Genomic DNA, 21,802 nt, shown 5'->3' with positions numbered 1-21,802 from the left:
TTAAGGAAACTACAAAATATATTTGATTATTAAAGACAACTTTATTTAATTGCTAACATGTGATCACAAAAAGGGTGTATTAAATCAAAAGGAAAAAAAAACATGCATTATAATAACTCCAAGACAATTTCTTTAATACTATACAAAGAAAAAACTACACAAATACTTGTGTTGGGCTTCATAATATAGAGGCTGGAAAATTTGATTTAGAAATAAAATGAAAATGCATTATTTTCAGCTGCACAGCTTAACTGTACTACAGATAGCCGAAATGAACTGAACCCATAAAGATTACTTGCCGTCATTCATTCATCAACATTTATCATTGCTCTGAAAGAATTTAAGTGATTTAATTGGCAACAACATAGAACCCTTTCAATTTATACATAATTGATTAGGACAAGCATTATCTTGTAAATCTCCTCAATGGGTTAATAAACCTCCTTAGCTTCTGCAACAAATAAGGAACAGAGCAAATCCTCTTCTGGCATTCAGTTCCTTGTGTTTGCAATCTATTTTGTATTACTCAATGTTGAAAGGTTACAAAGAGATTATACAATCTATCATCAATGGATAAATGGGACTACATAAATGAAAAATATAAAGAGATTTTCCTTGCCCCTGGAAGATTTCTTTGAGGGGGACACTGGATTACACAATGTACAATAGCCTTTACATAAGTCATAAAAACAATGAAGGACTCTCATGTAGGTTCAGAGATAAACAACAAATCTGCTGGTCAAGTAAAATGGGGCCACCTTAGATAGCAGGTTCAGGCTGTCGAACCACCTCATCGAGTTCAGCAATGAAGTGTTGCAAGTCCGCAAGGCATCGCTCACGGATCTCAACCAGGTTCTCTTTTAGTGGGTTCTGCAGGTGCTTCTCTAAGGTGGGTTCCTTGGACACAAGCATCTTCACCACCATGCCAAACGTCTCACAGTCCTGGCGATAGACCTATACAACACATAGCCCAATGTTTTAAATTATAATGCAGCAAAAATGTCCAACAGGATGATTTAAGAAAATGTTTGCATCTGCATTCAAATGAGGAGTGTGCATTCCAATGTCAATGGGCAATCCCAAATCACCACATTCCAGTATATGTTCATGTCTAGCCACTTCCAAAAAAGGAACTTAAAATAAAAGGTATTGTAAAGAAAGTTAAAAGTGCAATATGTGTGATTTTTATTTCCATTTGGTTTTCTAACCAACACAGAAACGCACATCCCTTCATATGCCTTCAGACAATATCCCTTCAGACAATTTCTTTGAAAATAAAAAGTTTATCCTGGAGCTCAAGAATACATTTTTTGCACCTGCTGGCCCATGGTATTGTGCTTGTATTTTACTTGGCAAATGCATTGCGTGCACAATCAAAGCATGGTCTCAAGAACCATCTAACTTTTAATCTAACTATTTCTGTTCACAGAGGATATAGAGCATGGTTTTGTTGTGTATGTGGGTGAACGTTCTGCCTTTCTGATCTACCATCCAGACGATAGTACAAAGCCCCAAACCAAAACTCTCAGAGCTCAGTTATGTTTACTGTGGTTGGATAATCAAACACTTCTGGACATCAAAGCAATGCTTCAGACCCAGGGGAGTCTGCATAACCTCTGCAATTACCTTCACTAACACACAGCCCTTAGGACATGTAACTTATAGCTGAAGATCCTATCTTGAAATTTACATCAGGAGACCGATATAAAATCAGATTTTCAAGAATTTACGATGGTACAGATCAACACAATGCACCCAACTTAACTAAAAGAAACTGAAACTGGTTTAAGATCTCAACATAGCTTTTGACATGGCTCAAAATGACAACATCTGGAAGTACTTAAAATATAACAAAAAAGGGCATTATAATCATAATAGAAAGACAATTCATATCCTCAGTGATTCCCACTACATGCCTCTAGGTCTAAGAAATGTGCCCACCCAACTAATTGTGCTGACTAATAATTTTAGCAGTGAGCTCCTCATTAGCTTTCACATGGGCTCTTTCCCATGGCTGAGTCAGGTACTAGTAAAATGAGATCACCTGGTTCCAGGAATCACAGAGGCCCACACACAAAGCCCACAGAGTTCTTGTGCGAGAACTGCCTCTAATGCTCATTAAGTCAAATAGGTTCAATGAGAAGACTCTAAAAGTCAATTAGAACATTCCAGAATAGAATGGATAAATGATGTAGAAAGGAAGTTCACTGTAACCCGAGGCTGCGCGTTAAAAGAGACTGCAGTTACAAAGTCAATCCGTGTGACTGTTTAAACTGCATTAACGCTCAGCCAATAAACCTTATAGCATACAACGCAAGAAGCACAGCTCACATGGAAGTCAAACCAAAACCAAGCAGCATTCTGTTGGTCAATGTGCTGAATCTGTGTGTAAAACTTGAACAAGAAATCCGTGTGGGAAAATGTTTCACCCTTACATAACATTTGCAAGGTAAATATGACCAGACCTTTAGCCAGTCTGGTTTGAGACCTTAAAATCTATGGGATTTATATTAGCCGGATTGTTGGGACCAATAATAGCACAAGTAGTGTCTCCACAAACCACGTGATTTGAAGTGTCATTTATGCCTGCAGTACAAATTCTGCTAATACTTTGGGGTTAAGAGTTTGTTTAAATCTGTAACCAAATATGAGTAACAGGTCTTGGACCTGCAAATGGAAACACAAGATAAAGTCAGTACAAACTTACCATGAATAACTTTTTTTTTTTTAAGGGAAAAGACCGACAACTACATGTGTGGCCTAGAATGTAATTCACAATGCCATCTGAATACAGTATAAAAGACTTCTAGGCTTAGAATTACATTTTAACAGCATCAGTTGTGATTCATGAATCTAATTTTAGGAACAAATATCTGAACACCTTTTGCTGTGTCCTATTATGAGTTATAACCTTGAACACTGAAACATAAGCCACTAAAACCACACTAAGATTAAATAATTCATAACAATTTCGAAGCGATTTCCTAGAGCATGCTCTATTTCCATACACTTCCTGTGAACCCCACCTCTGTTACCCAATCAAAAAGGAAGGCTGAACAGGACCACGCAAGTGTGTGTGTGTTCTTGTTCAGCCTTTCATGTGTCATTTTTGTACTGTGGGAGTCTGATTCCTGATTCCGGGTAAAGATAGCAGAGAATTATTCAGGAAGGGTGGGAGAGACAAGGAGGGAAAAGTGGGAAAGTATCTATTCACTAATAACTTTCAGAGTGGTTCACTGAAAGTTCACATATAGTTTTTAGAAATACCAAAGTTTTATTATATAAAAAAACATTACATTTTGGTGCATGGTATTTCAATATATTCAGCTGTACGCCCAGGATTATATATGAACTAAATATATGGAGGGAGGCTACAACTAACATCAGTTAAGTGCAATGAAATTCTCCAATGGAATCGTTTCGGTCATTAAATTTATTGAGATGCCGTCGAAGCTAACATAAATGCACTAAAAACCACAAAGCACTAATTTACAATCCCAAATAATGTTTTTCTTAAAGAAGAATATTCAAAAATTGATAAGAGCAAAAAGAGGTATACTCTAATGTCTGTGTTCTGGAACAGGAGCATAGAAAACATAAGTATACCCAAAAACCATGATGTTCTTTAGAGGTAACTGTGTATCAGTCTATTATTTTATTTGATCTGACATTTTCAGATCAGACGCATCAAACGCAATTAAAGAACGAAGGAATCAAACATCCCTTAAGGACCTCGAAAGCTTAGCTTCAGACCCAGATTAAGCCTCACCGTGGACTGGAGAACAATCACAACAAAGATGGCCTACTTACAGTTCTTTAGCAGCAAGGAATTCAGTCTTTTCAGAATTCAAAATTTACACGGGCTCATTTGTAAAATAAACCTCTTGCTGGTCATAACAAAACATTCGATACCCAACTAGATTCCTCTTTCAGCATGACTTGAACACGCTCACGTTCATGAAGAAGCACAACTAGAAAATGAAAAAGGGAATAAGGAAGAGTTTTTCGATAAATGAAACTTTTTTCATCATTTACTCACTCATGTTGTTCCAAAACTATATGGCTATTTCTATGGTGCCAAATTTAGCTATATATGGCAGTCTCATTGATCAATATAATAACGTTGCACTACTTTGATCTTTATATCTAAATATGTAAAACTGAACACGCGAGAGAGACTCAGCACGAGAGAGAGCGAGTGAATCAACGGTTTCAGTTTCCGCACTGTGCCGCACTGCCTGCACAAACACTAGGACGCACACTGTTATAGTCTGGTTATGGTCAGGTAAACAATACACAGTGACAGCAGCTTTACGTCACCGTTAGTTCCTCGTTTATGGAGACACATGGCCGGTTCGCATTTCGTCTGCTCAAGAACAGGCTTGGAAAAGGGATATCAGGGAGTTGAACCCAATAACCAGATAAGTCTCATTCATGAATGGATAATTCAGATCAGCTTCTGAACTGAACAGTTTAAACTTGGAACGATATGTTATCGAATCAGAGACCTGACTTGTCACATAAACTATTATGGTCGAGTCAAGGAGAGCTGGGCCGATTTAAAATTTCTTGTTTTTCCACACAAAGGCATTGTATGGTTTCAGAAGACATGGAATCTAGAGCACAAGTCAAACAGAGCCACTTGTAAGATGCATTTCGAAGCTTGAAATCTTTAGACTCTGTTCAATAGTATTGGATGGAAAAGATTGACTGGCACATTTTAAGAAAATGTCCCACAGACATTTATATGTATGTTGTTCAAGTGTGTATAAAAAGCATGCTGTATTGAGCATGCCAGCTAAATGTTTGTTAAAAAAGGTAAAGTGTAGAGATGGCTAGACAAGATTGAAGGAGAAGCTAAACATCTGGTGGACACTTAAACAGAACCACTCACACTTTGTGAAATAACAGGCTTTTGCCTGACAGACATCCACACACTGTCACTAAAGTATGTGTGTTCAGGGCAAATCAAAACACACTTCAACATCAATTAAAGCACAGAAAGAAATATAAAATCCTGAACAAATTACAGACATGTAGATATGTCAGGCATGCACACAGAAAAATATGCTTAAGTGATCGTTTGAGAATACAAAAAGCTATTTAAACACAAAAACAAACTGATTCAAAGAGCCTCCCATGAATGAAGAGGAAAACTTGGCCATGCATACAAAAATCAGATGGCTTTTCTGTAAGTAAATAACCCAATAAAGCTCAAGGTTGGGTCAAAAGCAGACAGTTAAAATCTTGCAGTGTCAGAACCTAGGCTGGTGCTCAATAGGAGGGCTGGCTCACCACTCCTGGGGGATCCCATCTCTCATTTAATAGGGCCAGTAAAGAGGAGAAGGAGAGAACAGGAACTTTATTATGATCATTTTAAAGCTGAGACGGTGTTTTTTTTACCCTTGTTTTCTTAGTAGATGCAGTGACCAAAAAGGAGAGGAAAAAACGTAATAAATTCTTTAACTTCTATGCAATTAATCTGTCAATGCATTAAGCATTAATTTACCTACAAATGTAAATAGCTGAGCTTTTTCTTTAACTCTGACAGTCCTATTAACAATAAATCTAAACGGGAGGCATTAAAACGAAAATGACAACATACTCTTCCAAACTATTTTAGATACTCTCAGACCTACAGAAATAAAAGTTTAAAAGCAACAGGGGCGTTTCTCAAACCTTCTCAATTTCCCGAGCCTTGGCAGCAATAGCTTGAGCTCGTCGCTCCTGAAAGTCGTCCATGACGGATGACGCTTCATCCACAGTGGCCTGAACTTCATCTGTGGGCCCTTCCACCGATGGCATTTCCTCCTGCAGTTCACAGAACCAGGCATTGTTAAAGCTAGAATAATCCAGAAACATGTTCACCATAAAAAATAACATAAATGCTGGAAAACAACATTCAGGAAAGTAGGAAAGAAAGATGCTTTTTCCCTAGACAAAAATCAGGCAAAGTAGAACATCACTGTGTGACAGAATGGAAAAAAGAGTTGGCTCTATTTAGATCTACATCTTGGACTTGAAGATACTTTTTGTCATCTCATTCCAATTAACCAAACTTAAACTAATATCAATAATTTGTTCTAATTGGGGAGGAATATAAATTTAAGGAAATAAGGTAAGCTATTACAAACAAATATGACCCCACCACAGCAAAATACATGCACTTCATCTGTTCTTTGTTCTTCAAACAATGAATCCCCAAAACTAGTGTGTTTGTTGAACTTAAGAGACCGCCTATCAGGCCCAGTTTACACTGGAAAATTCTTTTCATCTAAGGCACAAGGTTATGGCTTATGCCCCATGAACAGAGCTATGGAAGAAGATCAAAGGCTCAAGGACTGAGACGTCCACTAACCAAAAACAACTTTCATCTGCACATGGTTCAGAGGTGAAACTAAGTATATATATATATATATATATATATATATATATATATATATATATACACACATATACATACACACACACTGTGTGTAAATATTATGAGTGATATATATATATAAAATTGTAATGGATAAAATGTATATATAATATATATGCATACAAAATTATCTGTAATTAAACCATTTAAAAAAAGTTTAGAAAAAATGTAAGCTTCTTAAGGAAAGTTGTTCTGTCCCATGTCTTGCGAATCAGTAAAATAACTCAACTTGCATTACAGATAAAACTCCATACATCACAGAGATTAAATTTTAATTTAAATCAAATAAAAAAAATACAAAATAAAAACACTTTTTTGCATGATTGTTCACTGATTCAGTTGACCTAAAGGCACAAAAAAACGTGAAAAAGAGGAGAGTACATGAGAAATAAAGAGAAACAAATTTATTTTAGGCTCTCAGAGCTCCCTAGAGTATGTCCAGAGTGCTCTGAGCCTCCGATAAGATCTTGTGATAAAGGCGAGAGTTGAGCTAATGGATTTCACCCTCTTTTTTTAGCCTTGCTGCGGTCTGGGTGGGCCCGTGATATCCACAAGCTCTCCTTCAGCGATCCGTCGTGTTTTGTGTCAGAACTGTGCTTACAGTCTGAATAAACACGACAGGGACCACTTGCCTTTCATGCGCCAAACAGGACCCTTTAAAACCCATCATACGAGGAGAGAGAGAGAGAGAGAGAGCGAGCACAAGCAAACAGCTTTTCAAAATGAAGGAAAAAATCTCCAGTCACTGGTGGAAATTCAAAGAAGATTTGTGGGTTTTTTGCCATCAGCTGAAATGGCTGGCATGTCACACTTATTATTATTTTAGTGAGTGAAAGGGAGTGTTCTGGTAAGCACATCTGTTTGGGAGCTGTGTGTGTGTGTGCGCAACTCACCTTAGTGACTGATACAGAGCTATGGGGCGAACCATCTCGTGATGCACTCACGGAGGGGACGGGGGGCCTTTCCTTGTCTGTGGAAGATGAAAGACTGGGATCAGAACGTAAGAAACAAAGCATATGTTCTAGGACGCAAGCCAACAATGCAACTATAGTTTGGAATTAGATCAACATCCCCCAGAAAGCCATGCAAAATGGCCTTGCTTGACTCATTGGGTGCTGTAAACGTTTTCGCATGCTGGAACGGATCCTGCTTGCTTTCCGAATATCCAGCTGGCATGCAGAACCAGGTGGTTCCCTCACTGCTGATCAGGGCTCTTCCCTGCAGGCAAACCACAGCCAGGTGCCTGCAGTGTCAGCTCGTGACCCTCTCCGTGTGAGCTGTGGGCTCAACACCTACGGATTCGTTCGGAAAGAGATGGAGTGCTCGCCAAATTGATTTGGAGCGGAGAGGAGTCCATGACCAGAAGTTGTGTTAAGATTTAAGACTCAAATCTAAACCTCCTTGCGATGTACATGGCATGCTATCAAACATCTGACAAAGAGAAGTAAAAAGGGAACGGATAAAAGCAAGAAAAGAATGGAAGGTTTAGCAATCAGACACTTGAACACATGCCTGTGGACTTTTTACGATCCCCAGCCAAAGGAAGTGAGAGGAAAGCAGACAAACAAAACGAGGCTCTACGATGGTGTGATTAGCAACGCTTTCTCTTAAGTTACTGTGACTGGAGGCTGACCTTTAACTTATAAAGCACAGCGAAACAAAATCTCCTTGTGTGTGAGCCATAAGCTTTCTTTATCAGGATTCAACAGGAGTATGACTTTTCTTTTTCACAGAAATTAATTTACTCAGCAAGGACGCATTAAATTGGTGAAAATGAAAGACGTTTATAATGTTTCAAAAGATTTCTAAAAACTTTTTGAACTTTTTGCCAAAATAATCCTAAAAATGAAGTGTCTCGTACTGAAGACAGGAGAAATATGACTGCTGAAAATTCAGCTTTTCCATCACAGGAATTACTCACATTTTTTACAATATATTGTAATAATATTTCACGATTAGATTACTGCTTTACTGTTACTTTTCACTAAGAGATGTCTTTCAAAAACCAACCCCAAACTTTTCAACGGTAGTCTGCTAGCATACCTCTTGTATTAATTAATTTATTTGGAAAGTACTGAATCCAACACTCTTATTGATAGATTAAAAATAAGCAACATATTTAAACCTAACAGATGATAGAATTGTACTGCATTCTGCAGGCTCAAATTCAGGTGTGACTTTTGCAACATTGTGATCACCCTTAAGGACACTGTTTAACTCACCCGGTCCTCTGCCTAGCCCAATCGGCTCCTCATATCCTGAAAGAGAGGAAAACATTTTTGTACATCATTAAATAAAAGAACAAAAAAAAAAAGAAAAAAGTACCAGCACTGTAATTTTTAGTGACCAACAATTCAGGTGTTTTTGATGCATTTCTTTCATCAGTAATAGAGGTTAGATCATACAGTGTCATGCAAGTCCTCCTCAGCGTAATCTAGAGACTCTCTTTTGGAGTATGTCAACCAAAACATGTGCATTCAATATTGGCTGTTCAAAGCGTCTCTCTGGAGCTTATTACTGAGGATCTCATTATAGTAACAGAGAACAGGGAAACAAACACAGATGGGAGTCTTTAATAGGACAGCTTGAGTGACATCATCTGTGATCTGCAGTGGACACTTGAGTACAGTCATGTCCAAGCATGTCTATTTTCAAACACAACGACTCAAATAAAACCTGTCAGTGAAGCATTTAGGACGTTTCTATAGTTTATATGAGGAATAAAGCAGCCAGGCAAAGTCTTTTCACTTTGCAGCTTGGCATATTAAAATTAGTCAAGAAAGCCTTTATATTAATCAACAGGCCTTCCCACGTCTCAAAAAGTCCATGACAGTTCAAATACTACACTGAAATGGCGAAGGATTTGAAATACAAATGATAATATAAATGATTTATGAAGAATCTTGTTGAGTGACACTGAAGTCTGGAGAAACGGCTGCTGAAAGTAATATTTTATTATTTTAGTTGTATTTTAAACAAATAAATGCAGCGTTGGTGAGCATAAAAGGCTTCTTTAAATAAAAAGTTACCCCACCAACCCCAAACTTGTGTGTATGTAATATTAATAAAAATCAAAGAAACACTAAGAAGTGACTAATCAAGTAATTGACGGAAAAGGTTTCATACTTTTCCCCTGCTGGGGCAAGATAGGGTGCGCTTTGGCCCGCTCTGGTGAGTAGCTGCGGCTACTTATGCTGGACCCCGACCGACTGTGAGGGGAAGGGGGGACGTCCCGGCGGGCTGGAGAGCGGTCACGTACCGGCGGGAAGGGTGCCTTTCGTCTCAAGTTGTCCCGCTCCTCCCTGTGACAGAGCACAAACACATTCAAGTTTTAAGTATGCGTTTCCTAGTAGAACAATATGGTGCATTTTACATAACATGTCTGAATACAAACCCCCGGTCGAGGTTCATTATGGCCTGCATGAGATTGTCATCTCCTGCATCGGGGACTATTGCAGGCAGAGCCCTGGGCGGAGGGTAAGAACCCTGGACTCGAGCGTTTGGGGGAGGACCAGCGCGATTACTCGGTCTGGAAAGGAAAAAGACGACAAATACTTGCATTCACGTTATGGATAAGAAATATTAGCATAAGATATTCTCATTAAACAGTTAAATAGATACTAAACCAAAACAGAGCAAAAATGTACTTTAAATTAAAAAAAAAAAAAAAATCAAAGTTTGTGTGGTTCAAGTAGTTGCCTACTGTCCTCTGACAGTTAAGTAGGAGGTTAAAGTGGGGACATCTTGTTGATATGAACCAGGCCCTGTGACTGGGATGGTCATTTCAGATGTCTAAATAAATACTTTATATTTTGTATTCTGTATCTATTCTGTTTTTGACCCATACAATATCATATACAACACTTATGACTTTCTATCCACTGCAGAACACAAAAGAAAATATTTTAAAGAATTGTTTGTCCATATTATCAACGTCAAACGGAGTCCAAAGCAACACTGGAACTCACTTTGTTTCTGTTGAAAGACTTCTAAGGGTCACTGAATATTCAGAAAATCAGGGTCAATTATGATTTAGCAATGTCCATAAAGACTTATTTGAAAACTATTAGTTAGGCAGGACACCCCATGTCCTGATACAGGGGAGATTCTCTTAAACTAGTCTCCACAATGGGTTCTGCCTCTTTTAAGACTTTCCCTATACGTGTAAGACCATGCCAGAGGCTTCACATCCTGCTTGTAAATTGCAACTCAATTTAAACTGCACAAAGAGGAGGGCAAAATGAGGCTTGTAAAAAGTTGCAGCGCTGCCTAACAGAGCAGCACCACAGCTCTGCTGAGTTCACCCGCAACCAAGACATTCATTAACACACATCTGTTCTAGTGGCAGTAAAACCCCCTTCAGTTTACTCTGCTCCCCCTCGACTACGGTTTCCCTGCTAAGACCCTCCGGTCGCGCAGGCCGATTACGTGCCACTTATATGGCCTGCCGCGCAAGAGAGCGGGACGTAAAAGAATCACAGGCACCTGGTTCGAGTGACCCTGGCCTGAACCCCAGCCAGGTTCCTCTCTCACAAACACACACACGACAATGTGTCCGCACACAGTGACCTCGCAAAACTTTAATGACCCTCACATCTGTTTGAAGTGCAGGTGACCCTGTCTGCCCTGGACTAACAGAGCAAATTACCACATGTCTGTCTTTACTGCCAATATGAAGCCAGGATATTACCGCAAGCCAAAAAAAGGCTAACCTCTCACTCCCTATCGCAACCCATCACAATATATTAAAGCACTGAAAAGGTCAAAACAAGTACTTTAAAGCATGTCTGATTACATGAATTAGCAGAAAAATGCTTTATATGACCATATAAATAACATTTATTTAAAACGGAATCTTTAAAAATGTCTGATTTAAATTTAAAGAGAGGCTTAGACAAGCATGCTTTACTAAGTAAATACAAAAGCGCCACCAAGTGGTAAGACTGGGTTTTGCCCAAAAATTCTTTTTGGTATTTTATACAAGTTTTATATATAAATATTCACAAACTTAAATGTGTTTAAAATTAATGAAATATTTAATTGCATGTATATATATAAATATATTATCATCATCAGCATGCTCAGTTTAGCCAGTGTCCTCATTTGTCTCTAAATAAATTTAAACCCTATGCAAGTGTATTCTGTTTCTCTTTTAAGAAAAATACTGCATTCTTGTATATACTCTTGAAAACTTTTAAATGGTGACATCATAGTTTTGCTGACAATTTCTTTTAGAAAGGGTGGACCAACACTAAGTTCAATTGGCTACCCTCCATCCCTGCTGTGAACAGTTGCGATTAATTCATAAAGTCAGATTATAACATACGGAAAACCACTGGGATGCTGGGTGACTGTCTGTGGTTCCAAGGGAGCTAAACCAAAAAACAAAACAACCCCCCCCCCCCCCCAAAAAAAAAACAAAACAAAAAAAAAAACAGAGAATGTAGGACAACTCAGAGTTTGATTTATGCTCTGTATTAAGAAACTTCACTTTTCAGTGAGTGAAGAAGGGAAGCCAAGGTAGGAGGGAACACAGTATGATTCCAAGAGGAACAGGTCTGCCATCTGCTGGGGAAAGTTTTAATGGGTATCCCTACCCTTGAACCGTTTACACTCCGCATTAAGATCCAAAATTGATCAGCACTAAATACGATTTTTAACAGGATTCAAATGTTTTGTACGCTCACTCAAACCACATTTAACAGTATTTCCTCAATTTCCAAACAGTAAAAAAAAAAAAAAAAAAAAAAACGGCTTAGTTTATACAGAATACGCCCTCATATAATACATATTTTCCTTTGTGGCAAGCTGTACTCATGAAATACCTAAAGTCCATTTGGCGACCACCATGAAGTTCCTCTCTTGGCCCTCTGTAGTATTGGAAGTCTTCCTGTTGAAATGTAAAACACAATGATATGATGAAAATACAAGACACAATTGTCAATCACTTTTACATATTTCTTGACAATGACAAATTACAAAGAGTAATCTCAGGACAATCAAAGAGCAATTATATTAATTTTACTAATATTATTATTCCTATCATGCAAACAGCACAAAAGACACTAACACTAAGAAAGTCAAAAATAAATAGATTTATCCATACCTGATCTTTGATGCTTACCCTTCGACCAGGTGGCCCGCCTCTGTGGTCATTTGAAAATGAGTGATGGCTGTCTCCATGGTAACCTCTCTGATCATCTCCATGGTAGTTGCGAGGAGCACCGTTTGGGTAAAACCGAGAGCCTTCGTATTCAAAACCACCACGGCCATAGTCTTCCTCCGGCCGCCCAAAGTGACCTCTCCTATCTCCTTGAGCTCCTCTTGGAAATGGACCCTGGAACATCAAATAAGCTCAAGCAAGGCTTTTTCTTTCACAGCATATTCCAAATGTCCGATCATGGCCAAGAAAATTATGACATAAGTATTTACCCCTCTGTCTGAATGAAACCGGTCCTCATAAATCTCTCTAATATTTCGCTCCCTCCTAAAAGTCACTGAGGTACAAAAAAAAAAAAAAAAAAAGACACATTATTTAAACCACTGTAACAATGTGGAACTTACACATGGGTTATCTAAAAATGTTTTTACATCAAAGTTCAATTATTTTAAACTGTATTAAATAAAAAAAAGAATAAGAAGAAAGACAATCCTTTAGACAATCAGAACACCAATAAATTACTTTAAAGACTGCATAATATTGACAAAACTATTTTATATTTATTAATATAATCATCATATTAAATAATACTTTTATTATATTTTAATCATACTTAAAAAAAACATTCCTCTAAATTACTTACTTTTAGTTTCTGAATGGGAAATCGATGTCTTCCGTTGTATGACAGTTATCTAGTAACAAATGAGACAAAAATATGAATGGACCAATACGTATGCCAGATAATTATTTATAGCCCATAAGAACCATTTTTTTCTGGTCTGTTCCATGCTGGTGGAATGACCTGCCCAACTCAACCAAAGCTACTAAGTTCCATGGCCATTTTCAAGAAACTGCTGAAGACACATATTTTTTTTGGCAACACTTGATCCATTAATACTAACAATTTATGTTTATAAAAAAAAATAATAATAATGACATGCAAGTTACTGTGTTAGATTAAACTGGGAAGGGTCATAGCACTTGCATTTTGTTGCCTTATTGTTAGTTTAACTGCTTCTATTGATCTCATTTGTAAGTCGCTGTGGATAGTGTCTGCTAAATGAATAAATGTAAATGTAAGCTTTAAATATAACTGATAATTATATAGAGCTTTGCAGAAAACAGAAAATAGAAACATGACAATTTTTTTGGTTACTAACGTTACATCGCTTCCCTGAGATGAGGTAACGAGTATTGTGTAAGGCTAGCTTACACTATGGGAGAATATCGAGAATATTGAAAGCAAAATATTTTAAAGTGCACTGCAGCTGCACCGCAGAAAGAGGTCATTGGCTGTGCTGCGGCAACTGCACAAACCTATGGCGAGGCAGCTCATACGTTCGAACCAATCAGGCTGCTTGGCACCCTGGAGCGTCAGAGCTAGTCAATAAGGTTGATCAACTAATGATTAATGAATTAATCGATCATTTGCATCCCTACACCAGACTGATAGAGAAGTAAGTGGCCACGCATGAGATGGTACATGGCTTTTTAGCCAGCACTGGAGAGGACGCATGTCCAAAGGTCCAAACTGGAGTACTGATGATGGTGATGATGAGGCCATAAGACCCAACATCCTCTGAAATCTCTATGCTCTAAAAGATGTCACTAGGCGTTGAATGGTGAATACATACTCCTCAAGGGGGTAATCCATCGACCGGAAGTTGAAGCCTCACGGGAGCTGCCATCTTGTAGCAGAACTTCACTTGTGTTAGAATTCCCATTGACTCCCATTCATTTTGGCGTCAATTTGACAGCGAATAACTTTACATCTGAGGCGTTTGAAGAACCCATTTGTCCTTTATTTATTTCTAAAGAAACACGACAATGTATAAAATGATCCATTACCTTGTGGCTTATGTTATGGCCCCGTAGAAGCAGTTTTAGTGAAAGTAGGCTAACGATTGCGTCATACCCACGCAACTCTCTGTCGCACAGTAGAGAGATTACCGTATGGACAGGAGAAGAAGCTTGCGCGCAATCTGGGAAACGTGGAGGCAAAATGACAAAATAATTAATCAAAATACCTAGCAAAATTGTCTCCTTCTCCTAGCTCATGGACAGCTCCTACTCACACTCTCCACCTCTGCATGTTTCAGAAGGGAATGATTCAGATTTCTCATGCCACAGCACTAGAAGACAGACGGGTTGCTCTCGTCACAACTACGTAGTCAAGCTCTGTTTGAGTCTGCGCGTCAGGGACGGAAGTGCTTAAAAATTTTTAAAAAAATAAATAAAAAAAACACCAAAAACGGGCTTCAATCGTCTCAATGGAGTTCCAATGAGATCGCTCTGTCCATTTCTTTTACTGTCTATGGTACTCCTGTAGGAGCTGATCTTACCTGTTGAGGAGGTTGCGCCTTCTTGTGGTGGCTAGAAGCAGCGCTGGAACGTTTCGGGAGAAAGTGATGCATAGGCTGCGGCGCTTTCTTGGTCTCATTGTAGCATTCCACAAACCCTTTGACTGCTGGGCCGAACAGACCAGTGGTGGAGATAGGGGAGTTTAGAAAAGCTGTCCTGTCTGCATCCTTTATGTCAGTCAAATTCAACCAAAGGTGTCGTTCAAGCACCGTCAAGTTCGCCATGCTTCGTCCGATTGCCTGGGCAATTGACTTTGTGGCTAGCAGGGCCAAGTCTGTGGCACTGCGCAGGTCCTTGAAAGCTTGCGGTTCAGGTCCAGACTCGTCCATTGAGCAGAGAAGTTTGGCCTGAAAAGCCTGGAGGACAGTAATGGTGTGAAGCGCCGAAGCAGCTTGGCCAGCAGCGGCGTATGCACGGCCAGCGAGAGATGAAGTGACACGGCAAGGCTTAGACGGATGCAACGCTTTGGCCTTCCCTCCTGTAGCAGTGGGCGGGCAGAGGTGTGCTGCCACCATATCCTCGAGGGGAGGAATTGCCTTGTAGCCTTTCTCCAGAGTGCCGTCTACAGTCGAGAACGATGAGGAGAAGGAAGGCTTTAAGCGAGTTGAGCGTGGCGCTTTCCACGACTTAGTCAGCTCGTTGTGCACTTCAGGGAAGAAGGGGGCGGGTCTCTGCTGAGGGGCCTGTCGACGCCCCTGCAGGAACCACTTGTCTAGCTTGCTGCATGTGGAGTCCTCGGGTGAAGACCACTTTAGCCCGAGGTCTTCAACGGCCATGGTTAACACGCGGAGAAGCTCTGCATCAATGCTCATTCTTGTGCTGGCTTGTGTTGATGGTGCGAGGCCGTAAATGGAGGACGCCCCCTTGTCGCACTCGGATGCCGTGATGGAAAGGCTGTCATCCTTATCAGCATCCTTGTCCGATGCTCCAAAAGGGACAAGACCTGTCGCTCGCAGAGAGGGAAACTGGTCCCCCTGTGTGAACAGAACTGGCGAGTGAGATTCTCTCAGAGAGAGCGAGGCACGCGGGGACTGGCCCGGCGTGCGCTTGCTCGTACCCGTCCGCTCTGGAATCCTTTGTAAGCGGCGCTTCTTTTTGCGCGGCTCGAGCAAAGGGAGAGAGAGAGCGGGAAGTGCGGGGTCGTCATCGGCGAAAACAGCCAGTCGAGCACGCAGGGTGGGGAGATCCATCTCGTCACACTCAGGGCAGTCGTCCTTAGCGAGTGCAGCTTCCGCGTGGTCACGGCCCAGACAGGAAGCGCAGAGGATGTGACGATCGCCACTAAAGAGAGGGCCCCTGCACGAGGCACAGGTAGTTCGAGGCATTTCTAACAATGCCTCAGAAATTGCTCATTTAGAAAAAGTGTGACGCAACGGCGAACACACTAATGTGTTAAAAGGATATATGCTATGTCCCGTTGAAAACCAGGAAAGCCAACGTCCTCAGAAACTGCAAGGCAAGTGGCTTGGTCCGCTGAAGGCTTTTTGACGGTGGCGAGAAGGCTTCTATACAGATATCAGCAAAGTGGTAAGTTCGATGAAGGAGATAAATTCTGATCCCTAGGTTGAATGGAGGCTTATAAAGACAAAAGCCACGCCCATTCTGCTCTAACGCAGCAGGGGGCCAAGCAATCTGATTGGTTCACGCGTCTAAGCTGCCTCACCATAGGTTCGTGCAGCACAGCCAATGTATGATGTGCAGCTGCACCACATTTAAAAAAAAATTGGCTTCAATATTCTCGAGAAAAAGAAAGTTTTCCCATAACGTAGTTACGCAATACGAGAGACCTATGGGAAACTAATTTTTAGTACTTCTAATACAAGATGAACTGTTTAAAAAAATAAAATATTCATGGCTAGATGGCGTTGTTACACGACGCACAACCCCTTTTTTCATGAATGTATTTTACAATGCTGTAGGGCCCCGAGTTCATTGTTGTTTTTGCAAGAGAGTTGTTATGTGATCTTGAAAAAAAAATGTAACTGGTTAAATGTAATCAAATTAAGTCTCATTATTCCGCTTAAATATACAGTTCCTGACTTAAGAGAACGTTGCTATGCAACAAAAAATAACGATATGATGTAGAGTGACACGCTAATCGGGCTGAAATGCTGTATTGACCACAGTAACTAGACTTAAAACTAACCGTTTTATTATTTAATTGAAACAATAGAGTAAATATTGTATTATATTATCATCTGCTTTCAACAGTGTGGTTATTAGATCGATAAGTAAAATGCTCAGTGTAATCGAAACCTATGTTGTTTGTGTCACAGAAAGCACGCGCTCATCCGACCCTTTCTTTACAACTCAGCTCCGTTGACCTGTTTGTTTATGCTACAAATCACAGTCACGAGGAATCGATTCCAATTCATATTAATTTGTGTTTTTACCCATATGCACGTATCTCCAGCAAACAAACTCTTATTTAATAAACCCATTTAAAAACAGACTCTGCGATACAGTTTTCACCAATAATGAGTAAGAACACATGCGTAACCACAAAACAAGCGTTTACATACCGTTTACGTGCTTTGCTTGACATATCTTCTGTCAATTTACCATTTCTTTATCTTTCGTAGGCAAAAACGTGGCGAAACACTCAGCTCATTGACAAACAAAACTCCTCAGCCATATCAAAAACACGTTTCCGGGACCAGACCAAATATTTTTTTTCAAAATAATGACTGACGATCTTAGTAAAATAACTGCTAAATTAAAATGGATGCTATTGTTCACTGCATATTTATTTTAATGCATTTAAATGAGTCCTGTTGATTTATATTTGTTGCAATTCATTTTGTGAATTTGTTTTCTGAGAGAGACTGTTATGTTGTGAAAGCGGCGTCCTTTTTAACTTCCGGGTCACGCTGAGCTGAATTTTGAATCGGATTTACTTGCTGGTTAAATGTCTACATTTTAGACAAGTTAGACATGACGAACGCAATTATTTTCATTATCGTAAACATGCTTTAAGTAAGATTTTCGTAGTTAAGTAAGTCTGAAATGTGTTTTACTAAATTGCTCGCAAGCTCCTTTTTAGCCATATTTCATAAAGCCATATTTTGCTTTATGTGCACATGCATGTTGTGATAAATCATAAATGTTGTTTTTTCCTTTTCAGATATCAGATATAAAGATGAGTGGTGGTTTAGCGCCCAGCAAAAGCACTGTTTATGTGTCGAACATCCCATTTTCCTTGACAAACAACGATTTGCACAAGGTACCCTGTTGCATGTTACCATATTATGCTGACAAAAAGTCAAGTGAACCCATTAATTACATAGGGGAGATTTCGGTAAGAAATTTGAGAGTGAAAATTAAAACTAATATAATTATATTTGAGCTCAAAGCTTAATTAACACATCATGTTGAGGGAAAATCCATTATCAAATTATTAGGAGTTCTTATTGGTACTCTGTCTAAAGTAGAAATCCTGCTTGATGTTTTTTTAACAAGACCAATAATTTCCTGTACCTGGGGCCTGTACCATGATGGTAGTTGAAAAAACTCAGGGTTGCAGGATTAGTTTCGAGTTGACAAAACCAAACCAAATCCAACCAGGCTTTGTTGGTACCATGATGCTGATCATCAACTTTCTCTGTCAAGTCAGGCCTTGATCCTGAGTTTAGTAGTTAGGTGTGACATCAGTAGCGATAAGCCAATCACATGCTGAGAAAGAGTAAAACTCGTTCAAAACTCATTGAAATGAATTTCCCCAATTCACTTATTAACTAAAAGTATTAAAATATTAAGAATTTAAACAAATTTACACAGCAAGAAGAAAATAACTGTCTATGAAAGAGGAAAACTAAAATAAAAAGTCTCACTATATCAGTGCAAGTAAAAGTTGTGAAGTAATTTTATACAGTTGATAAAGGTATAGAGAGAATTGAACATTTAAGTTCACATAGTCATTTTATAGCTTAATTTATTGATTCCAACGCATATTTATATTACCTTTATAAACACAATCTGTGTACTAATAATTGATGAACTGAAATTGTATATGACAGCTGATTGGTCCAAGTTCGGTTTGCAACCTCTTACCTGGAACATAACCTGCCCCGGACCAGGTTAGCCGTGGAGTGTAAGTTACTATGGCGATGAATACTGCTAAAAGCCAAACCACTTTCATGGTACCTAAAACCCAGGGCCCACCTAAACCTGCTTTTATGGTATAGGCCCCTGGTTGAGCAAATGACATATCTTACCTTGAAGCATCTGACACACTTCCCTGTTTATGTGGGGAACTCTCTAAAAATTTTATTAAATACATGATTAAGTTTCTTAGAAAAAGGGATATCTACTCCCACTATATTACATTATTTTACTACAAAATGTTTGCATTTAATTTAGAAATATTGTTTATTTATTTATTTATTTAATTTATTTCCTGCACTTTCCCCACAGCTATGCTCGAAATATGGCAAGGTTGTCAAGTAAGTTTCCTTTGGTCTGCAATGAATAGATTTTTATACTCATATCATTATATCAAAGTATATCTTGATCATAGTCACAATGTCATTTTCTAAAGGGTGACTGTCGTCAAAGATAAGCAGACACGGATGAGTAAGGGTGTGGCGTTTGTGCTGTTCCTAGACAGAGAGACTGCTCATAATTGTGCCCGCTCGCTAAACAACAAACAGGTATGCTGTTTTAACATAACATTAAGACTTAGTAAAGTGTCTGGTTAAAAAAAGCGCACATGGAGCCAACGTGCTCGATTGCTCTTTCAGTTGTTTGGGAGAACGGTGAAGGCCAGCATCGCCATTGACAATGGGAGAGCTACAGAATTCATCAGAAAGAGAAATTACACAGACAAATCCAAGTGTTATGAATGCGGGGTAAGTTTTCTGATCCATTAATATTGATGTGTTGGTTTTGTTGTAGTTATCATAGATGGATGTGAAGGCTTGTACATTTTAAACTATGGATGGAGAAAAGTTTTTGAGATTCTTACACTGTTTTGTTTTTTCATGTCATTTGTCTCTGCTAGGAAGAAGGGCACTTGAGTTACGCCTGTCCTAAAAATTTACTTGGAGAGAGAGAACCTCCACCTAAAAAAGAAAAGAAAAAGAAGAAAAAGGTTCAGCAGCCTGAGGAGGTGTAAGTACTTCCTAATAGAATTAATAGTTTAAACTAGTACCTAGTATGTACTTAATGCAATTAATCTTTTACAGTATATCTAATTAAGTGAAAATAATATAATAGAAAATAAATGTTGTTTTTGTCCTTTTAGAGAACCAGAGGACAGTGAGGAAGAAGGAGAGGATCCAGCACTGGACAGTTTAAGTCAGGCAATTGCTTTCCAGGTCAGTGAATATTATACAGTATACACTATGGTTCAGTCTTCATAAATTTTCCAAGTAAAAATGGGCTCAAAGAGAAATCTAACTTTTTGCCTGTCATCGTCAGCAAGCACACATTGAGGAGGAGGAGAAGAGAAAGAAGCAGGTCACAGAGGATGCATCTCAAGCATCTACATCAGACGACACCCACAAGCCAAGGATCAAAAAGAGCACCTACTTCAGTGATGAGGAGGAGCTCAGTGACTGATTCATACTTTTATGTGCTCAGAACAGACTTTCTCTTTTCAACTGCTTGTTGTCATGAAAGGCAGAGAAGTCATCTGCTTATCTTGATCTGAGATGTTGGTTGTGATGTTATGCTTCTCATTCAGATAATCACACCTCTAAATATTTGGTATATAGTATTGTGATTGTTTTTTTGTTTTTTTTAATCTTGTAAATATAGTTTAGTTTTGTGTGTTTCACATATACATGATTATTTTTGTTCCAGGTAGCATGCAAAATAAACCAGTTTAAAATAACTTTCTGTCTGCTCTCAGCTGTCATTTGAAAGCTTGTTTTTAATGTCTTGATAACCAGTTGTTTGACAGTAGTACTTCATATTATTATCAATGTTTAAAATAATAAGTGTCTGCATTCTCAATAAGACATCAAACGTTAATATAGCAATATACTTTACATTAATTGCATAATATTACTTGATAACATTAGCAGATGTAAGTTTGTGAAATTTCCTCACATTTCATGAATATATATGAAGTTCAGATGCAAAAGCCTCTAAATGCCATTTGAAATTTTCTTCTTTAATAATGATTTTTTTTATCAAACTTGTATATTTAAGTAAAGTAATTTCACTTAAATAACAATTAATAGGTAATTATCATTGCCATTTAAGTGAAATTACTGAACTTAAATATACAAGTTTGCTAAAAATCATCATTAAAGAAGAAAATTTCAAATGGCATTTAGAGGCTTTTGCATCTGAACTCTTCATATATACAAAAAAGTGGAATTAAATACGTTTAAAGATTAAAATCATACAACCAATCATAATTTAAACGAACGATTGACCTGTCAGTCTCAAGTTCAACCAATCAACCCAGTTATCAAAGTGTTTGTAAGGGGGGAAAAATCATGCTAATATTCATGCTTTTGGGAAATGGAAAAATGGGCAAACATTTGGCTGCAAGCTTACTAGTCCTTATAGCCTAAATTTAGGCTAAAATTAACCACATCTTAACCATGTTTTTGTATTTTTTGTTTTAGGTTTTATTCATTTTATAAACAGTATATTTCATTTTGATGTTTGTTGTTAGTAAATAGCAAAACCCAAATTATGGTTTTAAGCTGCATTTAGACCTTTTACAGCCTATGATTTAGACCCATATTTTGGTAACATTTATCGGAAAACAATAGAAAAACAAAATGGCTAATTTAAATGACAGAATTTTTCGAATTTAGACACTGTTTTTTTTACCCTTTTCGTGTGACGTGCCAGGAACAAATGACTTTAATTTAAGAGGGATGCAGTATAGACTGTACAAA

General features: G+C 38.5%; 2 protein-coding genes across 4 annotated transcripts; one reads left to right on the top strand and one right to left on the bottom strand.

Moving 5' to 3' along the window:
* Window positions 1–21: 21 nt before the first annotated feature.
* pphln1 (periphilin 1) lies at window positions 22–17,815 on the bottom strand. Of its 2 annotated transcripts, none has more exons than XM_039668115.2 (11): window positions 17,468–17,815; window positions 13,228–13,276; window positions 12,857–12,921; window positions 12,531–12,761; window positions 12,250–12,314; window positions 9,819–9,953; window positions 9,551–9,726; window positions 8,647–8,682; window positions 7,318–7,394; window positions 5,680–5,811; window positions 22–954 (listed from the first exon to the last, which is right to left on the bottom strand). In XM_039668115.2, coding segments are annotated over exons 2-11 (1,113 nt in total). In that variant the 5' UTR covers window positions 13,229–13,276; window positions 17,468–17,815; the 3' UTR covers window positions 22–759. The 2 variants fall into 2 exon arrangements, with proteins under 2 accessions (XP_039524049.2, XP_039524050.2); XM_039668116.2 differs by having other exon boundaries at window positions 12,549–12,761; window positions 17,468–17,643.
* On the top strand, window positions 17,796–20,779 carry zcrb1 (zinc finger CCHC-type and RNA binding motif 1). 2 transcript variants are annotated; one of them, XM_039668118.2, is made up of 8 exons: window positions 17,796–17,921; window positions 18,070–18,168; window positions 19,359–19,387; window positions 19,483–19,594; window positions 19,685–19,792; window positions 19,945–20,054; window positions 20,188–20,260; window positions 20,364–20,779. In XM_039668118.2, the coding sequence occupies exons 2-8, from the start codon at window positions 18,085–18,087 to the stop codon at window positions 20,502–20,504; spliced, it is 657 nt and encodes a 218-aa protein (XP_039524052.1). In that variant the 5' UTR covers window positions 17,796–17,921; window positions 18,070–18,084; the 3' UTR covers window positions 20,505–20,779. The 2 variants fall into 2 exon arrangements, with proteins under 2 accessions (XP_039524052.1, XP_088982873.1); XM_089126747.1 differs by having other exon boundaries at window positions 17,813–17,940.
* The last annotated feature ends 1,023 nt before the right edge of the window (window positions 20,780–21,802 follow it).

The sequence above is a fragment of the Pimephales promelas genome, chromosome 24 (assembly GCF_988280905.1).
Source record: "Pimephales promelas chromosome 24, fPimPro1.hap1.1, whole genome shotgun sequence".
NCBI lineage: Eukaryota > Metazoa > Chordata > Actinopteri > Cypriniformes > Leuciscidae > Pimephales > Pimephales promelas.
This window is presented reverse-complemented; position numbering and strand designations above follow the sequence as displayed.

Bases quoted from the DNA above. Each gene is read 5' to 3' on its own strand.
- pphln1 (XM_039668115.2), bottom strand. The intron at 9,954-12,249 runs GTATTTCATGAG...TTTCCTTTCCAG, and splicing joins GGTCGCCAAATGGACTTTAG to ACCGAGTAATCGCGCTGGTC. The intron at 955-5,679 runs GTTTGAGAAACG...TGTGTTGTATAG, and splicing joins AGGCTCGGGAAATTGAGAAG to GTCTATCGCCAGGACTGTGA.
- zcrb1 (XM_039668118.2), top strand. From the start codon at position 18,085: ATGAGTGGTGGTTTAGCGCCCAGCAAAAGCACTGTTTATGTGTCGAAC. The intron at 19,793-19,944 runs GTAAGTTTTCTG...TGTCTCTGCTAG, and splicing joins CCAAGTGTTATGAATGCGGG to GAAGAAGGGCACTTGAGTTA. The intron at 20,261-20,363 runs GTCAGTGAATAT...TGTCATCGTCAG, and splicing joins GTCAGGCAATTGCTTTCCAG to CAAGCACACATTGAGGAGGA.